General features: G+C 46.6%; 1 protein-coding gene across 4 annotated transcripts in view; it reads right to left on the bottom strand.

Moving 5' to 3' along the window:
* KLHL18 (kelch like family member 18) overlaps nucleotides 1-15,868 on the bottom strand; it is a 54,639-nt gene that overhangs the window by 11,042 nt on the left and 27,729 nt on the right. For all 4 annotated transcript variants that reach the window (XM_081247508.1, XM_081247505.1, XM_081247506.1 and 1 more), the window contains exons 2-6: nucleotides 12,091-12,221; nucleotides 8,804-8,944; nucleotides 4,170-4,368; nucleotides 1,803-1,963; nucleotides 408-544 (exon numbers count right to left, since the gene is read on the bottom strand). In XM_081247508.1, the coding sequence (XP_081103634.1) occupies nucleotides 408-544; nucleotides 1,803-1,963; nucleotides 4,170-4,368; nucleotides 8,804-8,944; nucleotides 12,091-12,221 (769 nt within the window). The remainder of the gene's footprint in view (nucleotides 1-407; nucleotides 545-1,802; nucleotides 1,964-4,169; nucleotides 4,369-8,803; nucleotides 8,945-12,090; nucleotides 12,222-15,868) is intronic.

A 15,868-nucleotide genomic window follows, 5' to 3' on the forward strand; every position in this document is an offset into this window, starting at 1 on the left:
ACAGAATTGGGTCTCTGATTATATCCTATCCAAAGCTGAGTAAATCCCATAGGTGACGTGATATTAGGGGAAGAGTGCAGGCTCAGGAACCAGGACCTGAGTTCTAGTCCTTGCTCAGCCAAAAGACTTGTGTGAACATAGCTAAAGTTCCCTGGGCCTCTACTTCCCCATTGTGAAGGAAGGGAGCCAGGCCTCTGGAGTTTCTAAAGGTCCCTTTTGTGCTGATATTCTGCTTCAATGGTATTAATATCTGACATGCGCTAACTGCAGAACAATTATATAAAATCAAGAGGGATAAAGGTGGTGACACGCAAGGGGGAGGAAGCAGAGAGCCAGGCTAGGTTGTTTGGTGTTTCTTCAACCACGGCATCCAAGACAGAGCTCTACAAAGGGGAGCTGCAAGATACCTGCTGAGTTGAGGCCCCCCACGGCATAGATGAGCCCAGCGATAGACGTGCAGCAGCGAGGCCGAGTTCTGAAAGCTGGCAGGTGGGGCCGGCGCTCTGGCATAAGGTGATAGTCCTTTGCTTCATCCACCAGGTCCCTGGAATAAAGTGCAAGATGCTAGGACAGGAGGTATTCTCTCCACTTGGCCCACATTTGTAGGTCTGAGCCTGGCTCCGCCAACCACAACTGCAGGGGAAACATGGGAGGAGAAGCCTTCTGGAAGGTTTGCTCTCAAAGAACCCAGGTGAGTCCAGGGGAAACTATACAAAGCTATTGGGGTGTGCTCAGCATTGGAGAGGCAAGATGAGCAGAGCCCATCCCTGTTAGTTTAATAGAAGAAAAACAGGGTGTTCCCTAAAATAGTCAGCCTTGGGGAGGTTCAACAAGCTGCTTGCACCCTGTTGCCACTCAGACCCCGCTCTTCCTTTGCATCCCTATGGCTCACACCCAGCAATTAACCATCTCACCTGGACTGTGGCAGCAGAAGCCAACTGCTCCTGAGAGATCTCCCTGCCTCCAGCCCCACCCCTCCATTCCAGCCTCCACACTGGGGTCCAAGCTGGTTTTCTAAGACCCTTCGATAACTACCCACTGCCTACAGAACAAAGCTCAAACTCCCCAACAGCACTCTTGAGACTGCTCATCACAGGGTCTCAGCTACCTCCAGCCACACCTCCACCCCTCCCTGACACACACACTTTCACGCTGCGTGGACCACGCCAGTGGACCACGCCACTGACTTCCTCCTGAACCAGCTGTGAATATGAGGAGCAGTTTGAAGGAAGATGCATATTTTCCTCTGCTGCTCTACTTTTATAACCATCCTTCTACAGGGCTGCCGTGTCCTGAGCTGTTTTGGTGGCTCTGCTGCACCCTGTTGTTTTTGATTTATTCTGGCTAACAGTTTTGCATGCTGCTGAACATGCCCCACCCCTGCCCATCACTGTAGCTGGGCAGACCCACCTGAGGCCAGCACACTGACTAATGTTTACTGAAGAGGATGAGGAGCCCCAGGAAGTCACCAATAAGTCAGCTGCTGGTGTGGACAGGGTCCGGGCAGGCAGTATAGACGCCTGTAGGTCCATAAACAGCTCAATGGAAAGAGATGCTAGAAAATCCTCAGATAACTTAGGGGAGGAAGCACCTTTTGCCTTGATGCTCCCATGCGGCACATTTCTTTGCCCGAGGTGAGAGACTCGGGCTCTTCCAGGTTCTAGACAGAAGGCAGATCAATCTGTGTGCTGTGAATTAAGAACGACCACTCCAAATCCTTCCTCCCCCGAGCTAAGTGGCCAAGTTCTCTTCTCCGTCCAGACCCTCGGCATCATCCTCGTGCAGGCCCCACCTCTGCTCACCTGCATTTGTGGCAGCAACGCACCAGGTCATCCTGCTGCACTCGGTCTGACAGGAACTGGGGCCGGCAGAGGGGCAGGCGGATGTTGGACAGCAGCTCAGGCAGGCAGGGTCCCCTCTGCTCCCGGTCGTATCTGACCCAGGCCAACACGGCCTCAAAGACCTGTCACAACAGAGACGGGAAGCTCTGGCGGCAACTCCTCCACCCGTACGCCACAGCCCTGTACCCCCCAATCTCAAACCCTCTGCTCCCTATACTGGGCCCACCAATCTTTCCTCCTACTTGTCTCCTGAATCCACTGTTTTCTCTCCACGTCCCCAGCTACCCCATTCAGTCCACTCTCTTGAAAGGCAAGCCTAGGTTACTGCAACACCTTCCTGGCTTTCATTATGACTTCCTAACGAAAACCTGTCAAAGCTTCCTTCTTCCTTCCTGTACTGTAACAAAGTGCTGTTGACCTTCCCTCCCACTGCTCCTGCACCCTCTTCTCTAGCCAGGCCAGGTGTCCCTTTTACCTCGAATACCCCCATCTCTTCCTTTCTATCTAAATCCTTTCCCATTTCTTTTAAGGCCTGGATCCAGATCCGTGTTCTCCAAGGAGGCTTCCCTAATGGCTCTGGTCACAAGGATATCTCCCTCTAAAGCCCCACAGCCCTTGTAGAATGCATCACTGCAACAGATGTGAGCTGCCCTGGGTCATATTACCTAGTGGAAGAGCCAGGGACAGAACCCCTTGCTCTTGGGATGGGGTTCTTCCTACAAATCTCAGGGCCCACACTGCTGAGCTGAGAGTTCACTTTTCTAACGGTCACTAATACGAAAGGGTGAGGACTCTTCAGACATTAAGGAAATGAGCTGAGTTGGGACTAACATCCCAACGGCTTGCCTCCTGGAGCCTGGGGCTCCTTCTGCCGAGGCACGGCTTCATGATAGGCCAGGACTCATGACCAACTGACGAGACGAGCAGAGGCCTTGCTGCAGTGGTGCTCTGGGTGCCTGCAGGGCCAGGTCCAATTCCCCCCACATCCGACGCCCTTCACTGCTCAGCCCTCGTCACCCTCTGCTCAAAGAAACATTGACTCACTGTCCTCTTAAGACACCTTGCACCAAACTTCAGTTGAACAGAAAGATGTCCTTCACTCCTCTCTGGCTACTAACACCCTACACTCTCATTTAATCTTTTCTTGACCGCTTCAAGAAGATGTCTTCTTTGTCCTCAGAGGACCCTGTGATCACCCACACCTCACCTGGCCAATAGCTTCACCTCCTCTTCCATGCAACCAACTCCACTTAGCCTTGGGCATGGCTCCCTCTCAGGTCCCCTGCAGCCTATTTCCTCACCTTTCTCTCACCCGACACGGATTCCAAGGGTCATTATTGCCATGCTAGTCTCCTATCTCTCTTAATCACACTTACCTGGAAAAAAATCTGTACCCTGCTGAAGTCCAGCTCTTTATATCCAATTCATCCCCTACCCTGCACCAGTATATGCAGCTGATAGAAAACACACAACAGGGCTGACCAGCTCATATTGAACTTGTGACTGAAAATCTCATCTGGCCCTGCTTCCTATCCAGCCCTCTCCATTTCCTGAGCTTCATCCATTTACTCTCCCCCTTTCCTAGAGGACTGGTTCATACCTTTTCATCTCTCCTCAAACGTCTAACATTCCTCCCTCATCCTCACTCTCAGATGAAAACACAGAAACAAACAAGAAGAGAGTGTGAATAAAAACTCCCAGCATCTCCCTTCCCACCCATCCATCCTCCCCCTGTGCAGGGCATGTGCTCTCCTTCTCCCTCTTGTGGCCGTGGATGTGAACAGCCTAAGCTCCTCTCAAACACACACCCCGTGCCCTACACTGTCTCTTCTCACCTACCCCAGGACACCATTCTCCCTTTTCTCCTACATTACCAATTCTTCCCTCTCTTCCGGAAAATTCCCATCAGCAGTCCAACTGTACTGTAATTTCTCTCATCTTAAAAAAACCAAAATGCTCTTGACTTCATATTCCCACCCCCCAGCAACTGCCCCCACGCTCTACTCTCCTTTAGAGTAAGACTCTTCCAGAAAGTTATCTATGCTCATTTCCGGTTCACAGAAACATTATTTCTAATAGTAAATTTTGGAAATAACCTGAACATTGAAGAATGAGGGTCACAGGATTGATAAAAATCAGCTGAATATTATTTAGACACTAAAATGTGTAAAAAGTTTTCATGAAAAATGCATATGGTATGATAAAGCAAACCCATAATAAACAACAGCTGTGCACACACCATGATCTACATTTTGAAAAAAGTAAAATAGAAAACAAAGGTTAGAAAGAGCAGCAGCCCCCATGTCACCTCTGGACTGCTCTACAGACCTGCTCCTCTGATTTCACATTCAGCTCATCCCGAGACACCAGCTCAAGCACGTCTTCCAGGGGCAGGGCCAGGAATTCTTCCGACATGGACACCTCCACAAAGTGCTGGTGGATGAAGCTGTTGGCCGCGTCGTATAGCACAGCACACATCATGGTCTCAGCAAACTGGCGTACACCCAGGCAGTTTTTGGGGTGAAGCCTTTTGGCATAAGAGAAGATAAAAAGAAAAAAGTTAGAGAAAGAAGGTTATCTTTGATCATTCTCAAGTTGGTTCTGGGTAGAGTTACAGAATGGAAAAAAAAACAAGCTCTGTCCTCAGCTTTAGTGGAAACCCCCTGCGTGACATCAGGTGAGCTTCTCTGGGACTCAACTTGTAAAGGTATAAAAATAAAGCAGGGGCTTTCCTGGTGGCGCAGTGGTTAAGAATCCGCCTGCCAACACAGGGGACACAGGTTCAAGCCCTGGTCCGGGAAGATCCCACATGCTGCAGAGCAGCTAAGCCCGTGCACCACAACTACTGAGTCTACACTCTACAGCCCACAAGCCAGAACTACTGAAGCCCATGCGCCCCAACTATTGAAGCCCACATGCCTAGAGCCCGTGCTCCTCAACAAGAGAAGCCACCACAATGAGAAGTCCGCACACAACGAAGAGTAGCCCCTGCTTGCTGCAACTAGAGAAAGCCCGCGTGCAGCAATGAAGACCCAACGCCGCCAAAAAAAAAAAAAAAAAAAAAAAAAAGGCAGATTATCCTCAAAGGAGCCTGCCTCTTGGGCCTAGTGCTCCATGTGTCTATGTGGAGTGAGCTCTCTGGGAAGTCCTGGGAAGCAGCTCTCAGGAGAGAGGAATAGAGCACATACTGGAAAACTTTGCTTTCTTTCAGTGGTTGACATTCTTGATTGAATGTCCGCCTCTGGTCACCGGGAAGGCCCTGAATATGTAGAATGAGAGTTTAAACCACATGGAGAGATGACTTCTTTAATATCAGGACCCTTACACTTTTTTCTTTCCTTTTTTTTTTTTTTAAACAAAAAGAGGCTCTATGGGCCTGACTGTTCAGTCAACAGCGGCAGCTATCACTTATTTGGCACCATCAGTGAGTCAAGTACTTTGCCAGGGCTTCTAGACACATTCTCCAGGATCTTTTAAACAACACTCCACAGTAGTAATTGCTCTCATTTTTAGGTGGAAAACTGAGTTTCGGAGAAACTAAGAAATGTGCTCATCGTCCCTCTACAAGCAAGTGGTGGTGCTGAGATTGAACTCTGGCCTTTTGTGCACATTCCCACAGTCCCGAGACAGACCTGCACTCATCAGGGCCAGGGAAACCCAGGGTAAATTCTGACCCTGCCACACTGGGCAACTTGGGTGGATTCCTTAGGCTCCTCAAGTGTCAGTAATAGCCTTGCCTAGAAAAGGTGATGACAACAGCTACTCACCTCCTAGGGCTGTGGCCATGACTAAGTAGGAATGTAGGAAATGCATCCGACATAGTGCTTGGTATGAAGTTAGCTTCTGGTTTAATTTTTAATATGGTTGTTTTTCTTACTACTATTACACTTGAGAAAATTCCAAATGAGCCCAATGTGGTTCCAAAATCTTGGTGACAGCAGTGGACCATGGGGGATATGGCTTTTCTTATTTTGATTTTGTGACTGACAATCTTGTGATGGGAGATGGTACATATTAGATTAAAATTGCCCAGGTTTACTCTTCTTTGTGAGAACGCTTTCTCTTCCCCCTCCCCCCCATATTGATTTAAGGGTTACAGTAAGCTATACTTACTAATCAGTATTCACCATTGCCCACCGCCAGTAAGTAGCAAACCTGTCAGGGACTGAAAGGGCAGAGCATCTCAGGAGCCTGGCTTTATGACTAGTCTAAATTCTGCATAGCTGTTGTTTCATTCTAGCCTAAACTGGCTCTGTCCATTGCTTTGGAAACCTAGGCCATTTCCAAAGGCCAAGGAAACATAAGCATTGAGCACCCCTGGGCAAGCAGCATGGCCAGGGAGAAATACGGGACTCAGGGTCAGAATGTCAGCTCAGTCATCTGTCAAGTAACGTTAGCCTTTCTCCTGGTTGAGACTTGTTAAAAGCACGTATGGCAGATCAGATACGAGGACAGACCCTCCCTGGGCCTCTACAGCATGTGCTTCACTCATCCCTACTACTCTGACATCAAGTCAAGAGGAGGGTTCAAATACCACGGATAAGAAACTGGATAGAGTCCAAAGACACAGGACAGGATGATCCACTTTGCTGACTGGCACACATTTCCATCCTTTCCCTCCCAGGTTAGGATTCCTGTGCCTCACCTTTGGTTGTCTTTGACTGGCTTGGAATAATTAAGCACAAAACACACTTTCCACTGAAGTGGGCTTTCACATCTAAGAGGGTAGGATGTGGGGAGCCTGTCTGTAAGCCAACTGGTGGGGAAAAGGGAGGGAGAGCTGCCATGCAGGAGAGGGGACCATTCAGGAGAAGGAGGAAGACAAGAGGGGCAATAACCCAAAGGGCAGATAGAGACCCATATCTGTCAACAGCCACTTTACAACCTCCTTCCTTGCGGACATAGCTTGACCATGATAAGATGTAATGCTTTATTGACTTGAATTAAATAAGTTATTGGCTTGGTTCATTGACGCATCTGATGTTCTGATCCAGTTCTGAGAGAAGAATTTTGGAAAATACACACCTCCAATCCTCACCTAAAAACAAGGAGGTCCATTCATCTGAAGGCTGGATAAGGAGCCACAGAAAAAAATCAACCCCAACCTCATGGGGGAAAAAAAAAAAATCAGCAGGCTGAATACCTAACAGGCAAAATGGCCTCAGGAACTACTGCTCTCAGGACTCTGACGGCTTTGCAGCTTTTCTGTACTGTCATGCCCTGTCCTTTTCACAACCGCTCAGGATGGTTTCCCTCAAGTCTTCAGTAATCAAACCTAGAAACTGAAGGGCCCACATGCTTGTCTTCAAGAACACACAGGAAGGGGGCAGCTGCGAGACTCCATCACACTCTGCAGCCAGGCTCAGGGAAAACCACCCCCAGGAACACAGGCAGTGATGGTAGCTATTGAAAAGAAAACAGAAAGGCCAAACCTCTGGGGCCTGTGGCAGAGAATAAAAACAGGAATAAGGTGTGAGTTTAGGCTTCAGAAGGGGGCTCCCAGTGCTGAAAAGAAAAATGTCAAGGACAGACTCAAAGCATCAGGCTTTGTGCTAAAAGTACCTTTTCCTAATATGTCACTGGTGCATGTAAAAACTGCACTGGTCTAAAAATCACTTCTAAGCATCTTTTACATGACACTACTTTATAATAGAGCCTGGATCCAGTGTTGACAGTGAGGAACTCAAACGCCCCTAGGTGGAGCTGTTGTCCCCTTGTGAGAATGGCCAACTTCATCCTTTCCACAGGGCCTTAGTCATTCTCCAAATTCTGTGGGAATACAGAGATGAACCAAGTCCAGTCTGCGTCCTTAAGCTCGCAAATAATGTAGGACAGACAGTGTGTGCCCTACAAGCCCATCACACGCAGCTCTCTAGCCTGACCCAGAAGGCATCCTAGGGCAGGTTAAGCCAGGCTCTGGGGCTGCACTCACTACGTGGTCTCCAGCTGCAAAACCCGAACAGACCACCTACCTCCCAACGAAACCAGCACAGAGTGCCCCTGAGTGTTAGCATCATTACCACGGTCGTTAAGACCATCTGCACACACAGCAGTGCTCACTGATGCCCGTGAGCACCATAGGCAGGATGTGGACCTCAGGCAGGGTCCACAGAGCCGCTAAGTGAGTTGAGCTGGTGGAACAGAAATGGGGGAGGGAGAGGTTGGCTCTAAGAAGGGATGAGGTTCAGGAGGCCAGGTCTGAGGCAGAGGAATGCTGGTCTTCAGGCCAGGGGCCTTGTGATCAGAGGAGCTCAGGCGGAGCCAGGCCTTGGAGAGACCACAGAGGGGCACTGTTCTGGTTTCTCCCTGCCTGTGTGTAGCCCAGCACTAACCCTCACCCCCAAGCCTCTAGTGGTTAAAGGTGGCTTTTACCTTGTGGCTAAGAGCTCTGCCTCTTGAGGGGGAGGAAGAGCCTTCTTATCTGCTCAGTCCTCAAAAGGTCATGGCCAAGTACTGGACGTAGGTAGGGGTATAATCCATGGCCTTACTCTAAAGGAGCATATAATGATTGCTCCCAGGGACTGAAGGGGACAGAGAATTTCAGGAGGTGAAATTTGGGTGGGTTCTTGCAGAGCAGAAGGAAAAAAGAAGGCCAAGAAATTCAAGGAGAGAGAAGGACCTAAACAAAGAGGGAGACAGCTGTGGAACAGTTAGGGAGCACTGAATAAATCTGGTGGTGGCTGGTTAGATTGGACAGAGAGGACCAGAAGAAGAGGTACATGTCAGACCAAGGGAGAGTGCAGGCAAAGCTCCATAAATCATGTCCCTGAAAGGTTCATCCCAAAGAACCGGGTACTGCTTGATACTGATTTCAAGAAGGGTCATTTCTGCAGAGTTATCTTCCCAGCTCACTCCCTTCTTGCGACTCTCCATGCCCCCAAAGACTCAGCAAACCGGCAGGGGGTCCCAGAAATGAAACGGTCTGCTCCCCGACACAGGCCAAGCCCATCACATCACCTCACCGTTCTCGGAGGAATGTGCAGCAGGCGTCTTTGATGCTCTGCAGCTGCAGGAAACTTGCCCCCATCAGCAACGACTGGACGTTTTGCTGGTCAATGGCAAGGTGGCCGTTGTAGGCGAAGTTGATCAGAGCTTCCAGGGCGCTAGAGGAAAGAGGAAAGACGCTCTTCAGAGATGGTGTTCAGCCCACAGGATACTCAGGCCCTAAGGAAGCTGACATTGTTACCTGAGGAACGGGTGGGCCCCGCTCTCAAATACATTTAGCCCACGCCCTTTGAGAATCTACCTGAATGGAATAATTACTTCACCATAGCTATCATTCTACTTCTTAGGTTGTCTTTACTGCCCAAATGATTTTATTATAGAAGGTTCTGAAAAGACAAAGCAATGACCCAGAATCTCACTACTGAGTCAACTGTAGTCATTTTTCTAGATTAAATTTCATTTCCTATTTGCCTGCATGCTTAAGTTGTATGGATATAATCATGTAATACTTATGAAGCCCTTTCCCATGTTTCTACACTGACTTCATGTTCAACTTTCTTTTTTTTTTGGCAGTGCCACGCGGTTTGTGGGATCTCAGTTCCCCCCGACCAGGGATTGAACGTGGGCTATGGCAGTGGGAACGCTGAGTCCTAACCACTAGATCGCCAGGGAACTCCCCATGTTTGACATTTTCAACGGCTGCTATACAGTAATCCAACACGTAAATGTGCTATAATTTATTTCCTTTATTGGTAAGCATAATAGCTATTATAAATAACATTTTTGGATTATTTCTTTGGGATAAGTTTCCAGCCTGAGGTTTCCAACATTTTTTTCTGCCTTCCAATTCACACCAAGAATGAAATCCAAATTCTGTCTATAGGGCTGTATGTGGTCTGGCCCCTTTCCATCTCTCTGACCTCATCACCTTCTACTCTTTCCCCCACACTCTATTCCAATATGCTGAACACACTCTCACTTCAGGGCCTTTGCACTGGCTACTCCCTCTGTTTGAATGGCTCCTCCCCCAGAGGTCTTGCTCCCTCACTCCAACTAAGGTCTTGGCTCAAATATCACCTCATCACAGAGGGCTTTCCTGATCACCCTGAAATAGCACAGACCCTCACCATCATTCGCTAGCCTTTATTCTGCTTTACTTTTCTTGTATCACTTTCACTTCCCAGCCATATCATGTATGTATTTGTTTACTGCCAGATCACCACTACCAGCAAGTTGGAATAATAAGAGGTGCTTTCTGTTTCCTCTGCTATACCTCAGTACCTACAGCAGCACAGATCACAGGTGCTCAGTCTGTTAAATGAAGCACTTGGACGGTGCATGGTGATTAGCATGGCTCTGTCAGACACAGACCTCAGAGATGAGAGTGTACAACTGCCCTTGGATATAGACACACTTCTATGTCTTTCATTACAAGTAGCTGGCCTGAGATTGCACCCTTGCAGTGCGTATACAGATCCTCTCCATGTACTGGGGCAAATCACCTTCAATCATCCAGAAGGTACCATACAGTTTCCTAGCTCCTTTCCTTCAAGTTTTCACCACGGGGAGATTAAGACGTTAGGCAACCAATGACAGCTTACTGGCTAATATTTTGGAGTTATTGGTTTATTTATTGTCTCTCTCCCAACAAGAATCTTGCGTGTCCTGTTTGCTGCTGCATGCCCAGACCCCAGAACAATGCCAGGTACATAGTAGGTGCACAGTGGACCCTTGGATGTAGCCTAGGTTATAAACACAGAGCCTCGGCTCACAGACTTGCAGTAAAATCTTTTAAGTCATAAAATATGCCTTTTTCCTTTCAAGGCCCCAAAAGGCATAATGTGGAATATGTTTATATAAAGCCTTTATACAGAAGTCAGGAAAGTATTTCTGTAAAGAGGGTCTAGATGTAAGGATAACTTTAAGTAAGTGTGTAAATGATGCAATTTCAGGGTTTACAGTACTGCCTCCTGACCCTAAAATTTATCTAGGGCAGAATTTCTCAACCTCAGCACTACTGACATTTGGAGCCAATGATTCCGTTATGGAGGGCTTTCTGGGACACTGAAAGACGTTTAGATGGGATAAACTCTGGGCTTGACCTCCTTGGACTTCAGTTTTCTTCTATTTTAAATTTTACTTATTTATTTTTTTCGCTACATTGGGTCTTCATTGCTGCGCGTAGGCTTTTTCTAGTTGCAGCGTGTGGGGGTTACCCTTCGTTGTGGTGTGCGGGCTTCTCATTGCCATGGTTTCTCTTGTTGCGGAGCATGGGCCCTAGAGCGCATGAGTTTCAGCAGTTGTAGCACGCGGGCTCAGCAGTTGTGGCTCGTGGGCTCTAGAACGCAGGCTCAGTAGTCGCGGTGCATGGGCTTAGTTGCTCTGCGGCATGTGGGATCTTCCCAGACCAGGGCTCAAACCTGTGTCCCCTGCATTGGCAGGCGGATTCTTAACCACTGCTCCACCAGGGAAGTCCCGGGCTTCAGTTTTCTCACCCATCAAATAACCATGATTTCTGCTACTTTCTCGACCTGCGTCATCCCATTAACAGCCAGTAGACACACGTGGCTAATTAAAACTAAATTTATGATTATGTTTTATTTATTTATTTATCTATCTATTTATTTATTTATTTCTTGGCCACACTGCGTGGCTTGCAGGATCTTAGTTCTCCGACCAGGGATTGAACCCAGGCCCTCAGCAGTGAAAGCATGGAGTCCTAACCACTGGACTGCCAGGGAATTCCCCTAAAATTAAATTTAAATGAATTAAAATTAAATAGTATTTAAAATTCAGTCCCCCAGTCCCACTAGTCACATTTCAAGCGCTCAACAGCTACATGTGTTAGTGACTACCAATTTGGAGAGAACAAACAGAACATCTCCATCGAGGCAGAAAGTTGGACAAGAGTGGACAACAATGTTCTGGACTGATGGGAAGGGTAATGAATGAAGACACTTATTTGAAAGACTAGTCTGCCAGCTAAAAAGCCTAGCACAGAAGAGTGAAGAGAATAATATACCACTAACTTTGTACCCAGTCCTAGTTTTAAAAACGTATCTTGGACTCTAGTTCCTATGAGACGTGTTACTCTCATTGAGTTAAAACACATCAAAACTCTCCTTATTTTAACCCTGTCTCAGGCCACTGGCTGAGGTTCTAGCTTGTTTACTGGTCACCTACTATGTGTGTGGAGCTGTGCTAGATACTGGGTCCTGCTGGAAGGCCCTCAAAGGGCACCAAACACAAGGCTGAAACTGCACCTAGAAAGCAGGTTGTGAAACCTGATGGAGGAATTTAGTACCTTGGGTCCATTCCTTGCATTACAATCTCATCCTGCTTGCACTCCATCATGTCATTTGTAAACATAGCGTGGAAATACGGGATTGAGGCTGCTAAGACGATCCGGTGAGCACTGAATTTGTGGTCCCCAATCTGCGGGCAAAGTAAAATACAAAGACAGATATTGAGGAATGCAAATACAAAAACCCACCCTGCCCCTTCCACAGCTCAACTCTCTGCCCACTGGAGTGGTACTGAAGGCATCCCAGTATGTGACAGCCGAGGCTTTTCATGGAGACCCTGAAGTATTTTAAACTCAACATACGCGGTTATAGTAGGAGAATGTAGACAACACATTTTCATAAGGTATTAAAATGGTTAAAAGTTTTTATTTATATGGCAAGCTTCACTGCACCCCTCCAAACTCCCCCCACCAACTCAAAGACCTGATTTCTCGAACACTTTATCCTGATTCCAATTTTATTAGATGGCAGATGGAAGAGACAAACTGGCCAAGAACGCTGAAGCACCTAACAGTAGGTTCCTCCAGAAGAGTAAACAGACAATGACAGGAAGAGATGAGGAGAAACAAGACCAAGCTTGAATAGAGGGTGCATGTGGGGATCAAGGACAGAGGAGGCATTGTGGGCACAGATGTTAGGGGGTCCCTGGGCACCAACCAGGCTGTGGTAGACCACAAGGAGCCCAGAGTCCTCTAAGGAACATGACCCTGGCAGCAGCAGCTGGAAGGACTGGGGCTGTGGACTGGCCAGTGCTCTGCATGGCCCACAGGGCTCATGTGGACAGAGGCAGACTCTCTCTCTAACTTGTACCAAACGCTCAGGAACACATCCTTAGCCTGGGGAGTTCCGTAAAGTGCTTTCCAACTATCTGCCAAAAGGATACTCCCTTTAACTTTGCCATTTATAGCTCCAAGACACATAAACATTTCCACTTCAGAATTTTCTACTCTTCAGAAAGAGCAAACAGTCTTTTTTTTCTTCCCCTTCACCTAAGTTCCACATTAGTGAAATGCCAGAGCCATCTCACTATCTGATGCTCATCTCTTTGTGTCATATTTATTCAAGGATTCTAGCTCAGGTTCTGTCACTATGTCCTCTTTTTCACTGAACTTTAGGTTTATTATCTGTAAACTGTCCTTCAAGATCAAGCACACAACCATCCAAATACCAAAGGATCCTTACTAGATTCAGATTCTAGGAGTTCCTCATATAATCCATGTGTTGTTCTACTACCAGTGTTGGGGACATTAAATGGCTGCATGCTTTGAGGGTTTTTCATAATTAAAAAAAAATCACAGTAATAAATGCAAATACTTCTTAAAGTTGTTCTACAAGGCTTATAATGAAAACCAGAAGTTTCTGTTTCCCTGATTTCTGTTCCCAGGGCAGCCACTTTCTTCTGGTATTTATCTCTATCTTTCTAAGTAATATGCCTCTAATATTATTTCTTGAATTTTCACTTTTAGTTATTACTTGTGGTAGTCAGCCTCCAAATAGCTCCCAACTCATCCCTGCCTTCTGGTATTCATGTTGTGCAGGTCCCTCCCACAGTGTCTCAGGGTTGGTCTGTGTGACTGATGGAACGTAGCAGAAGTGCTGATGGTATGTCACGTTAAGGCTAGGTCATAAAACACACTGCAAATTCCTCTAATTGTCTCTCCTGGGTCACATGCTCTCAGGGAAGCCAGATAACAACATATCCTGAGAGGCCCAGATGACTGCAGCCCAAGGTGACACCTGGACTGTAACCTCATGAGAGCTTCTCAAATCCTGCTTCTCAATTCCTGACCCACAGAAACTGTGAGATAATAAATATCTGTTATTTTAAGTCACTAGGTTTTGGGGTAATTTGTTATGTGGCAAAATATAACTATTATGTTATGTATTTAATTCTTATGATGGAAGATTAGGATTTTGCTCTGACATGCTCTCTTCACATACTACTCCATACTACTTCACATACTATCTCCATTTTCCCATAGAATTATGCCAAATTTTGGTCAAATTAACATTAAGAATTGCATTATTAGATCTATGTGAATACTATTTGTAGACAAGCCAGGATGTATACTATGATTACATTTCTTTGTTGGTATAATTTCTGTTTTCCCTGAAGAGAATAATAAAGTGTAAAACTCCCTTTAATATGTTCCATCAGGTACCCTATCAGTTTGTTCTTGTGACATCCATACTGGAACTCTGTCTTTCTGGGAATTCCTTTCCCCTTGCCTATATTGGAACTCCTGTTTCCTGGATCCCATTTAGTCCTCTTCTTTATTATTCCCTTGTTCTGGTGAAAAGTGTCTTCTAGCAGAGCTTCCTAAGAAAGGGTGTACTATAAACTGTTTTTAACTCACAGCACTTCTTTCACAATATGTGTGGGTTTGTTCTCACACCAACCAATTCTCCAACTTTCCAGATACCAATTGGTATCCTACAATTTAATTCAAATCTGACACTAACTACCTAGAGTTAGTGCAGACCCCACAGGTTAAGGACTCAGTCCCACCAGACTGCCCCTGCTTCAGATGCTAACTGGGCCACTCATACTTCTGACCCATCAGCTATAAGGTCAGGGTGTGGGCGGTGTCCCCAAAACCTCCTCTTCAGGTTTGATAATTTTCTAGAATGGGATTTTTCTGTAGGCATGACTGATTAACTCATTGGTGATTAACTCAATCTCCAGCCCCTCTCTCCTCCCCAGAGGCAGAGAGGTGGTGCTGAAAGTTCCAACCCTCTGATTACATGGTTGGTTCTTCTGGCAACGAGCCCCCAACCTGAAGCTATCTAGGGGCCCACAAAGAGTTACCTCATTAGTGTAAACTTAGCTGACTTCTCGTCTTACCCCTATCACTCAGAAAATTCCAAGGGTTTTAGAAGCTCTTGTGTCAGGAACTGAGAACAAAGGGCATATATTACAACAAAAGATGCTCTTATTACCCTTACTACTCAGGAAGTTATAATGATTTTAGGAGCTCTGTGCCAGGAACCAGGGACAAAGACCAAAAACATATTTCTCATTATATCACAATATCAGAGGGCATATGCACAAAATGTCTGAAAATGTCTTTATTATCCTTAAACTTGAGTGACAGTTTAGCTGGCTATAAAATTCTAAGTCGAGAATATTTTTTTCTGTCAGAATATTTTGGTTTTTTGCCATGCCATGTGGCTTGTGGGATCTTAGTTCCCCAACCAGGAATCGAACCCACGCCCTCGGCAGTGAAAGCAAGGAGTCCTAACCACTGGACCGCCAGGGAATTCACCTGTGTCAGAATTTTTTTTTTTTTTTTTTGCGGTATGAGGCCCTCTCACTGTTGTGGCCTCTCCTGTTGCGGAGCGCAGGCTCAGCGGCCATGGCTCACGGGCCCAGCCGCTCCGCGGCATGTGGGATCTTCCCCGACCAGGGCACGAACCCGTGTCCCCTGCATCGGCAGGCGGACTCTCAACCACTGCGCCACCAGAGAAGCCCTAGTTTGTGGCTTTTGAGCAAGCTAATGCCATTTTGAATACTAACATTATATGACTATTCTCTCTAGAGGCTTTGGGACTTTCTCTTTATCTTCAGAGATCTGCAATTTCACAGGGCTGTAACTTGGAGTTGGTTTTCTTTCATTCACTGTGCTGTATCAATCTATAGATATGATTTTAGTTCTGAAAACATCTTTTCATACCATTTCTTTGATAATTTCCCCCTCTCTATTGTTTATTTCTTCTCAAATTTCCATTAGTCAGGTGTTAGAACTCTTGGAATGATCCTCTATAATTTATTTTATC

This window comes from Mesoplodon bidens (assembly GCF_964165515.1).
Source record: "Mesoplodon bidens genome assembly, chromosome: 10".
NCBI classification, from domain to species: domain Eukaryota; kingdom Metazoa; phylum Chordata; class Mammalia; order Artiodactyla; family Ziphiidae; genus Mesoplodon; species Mesoplodon bidens.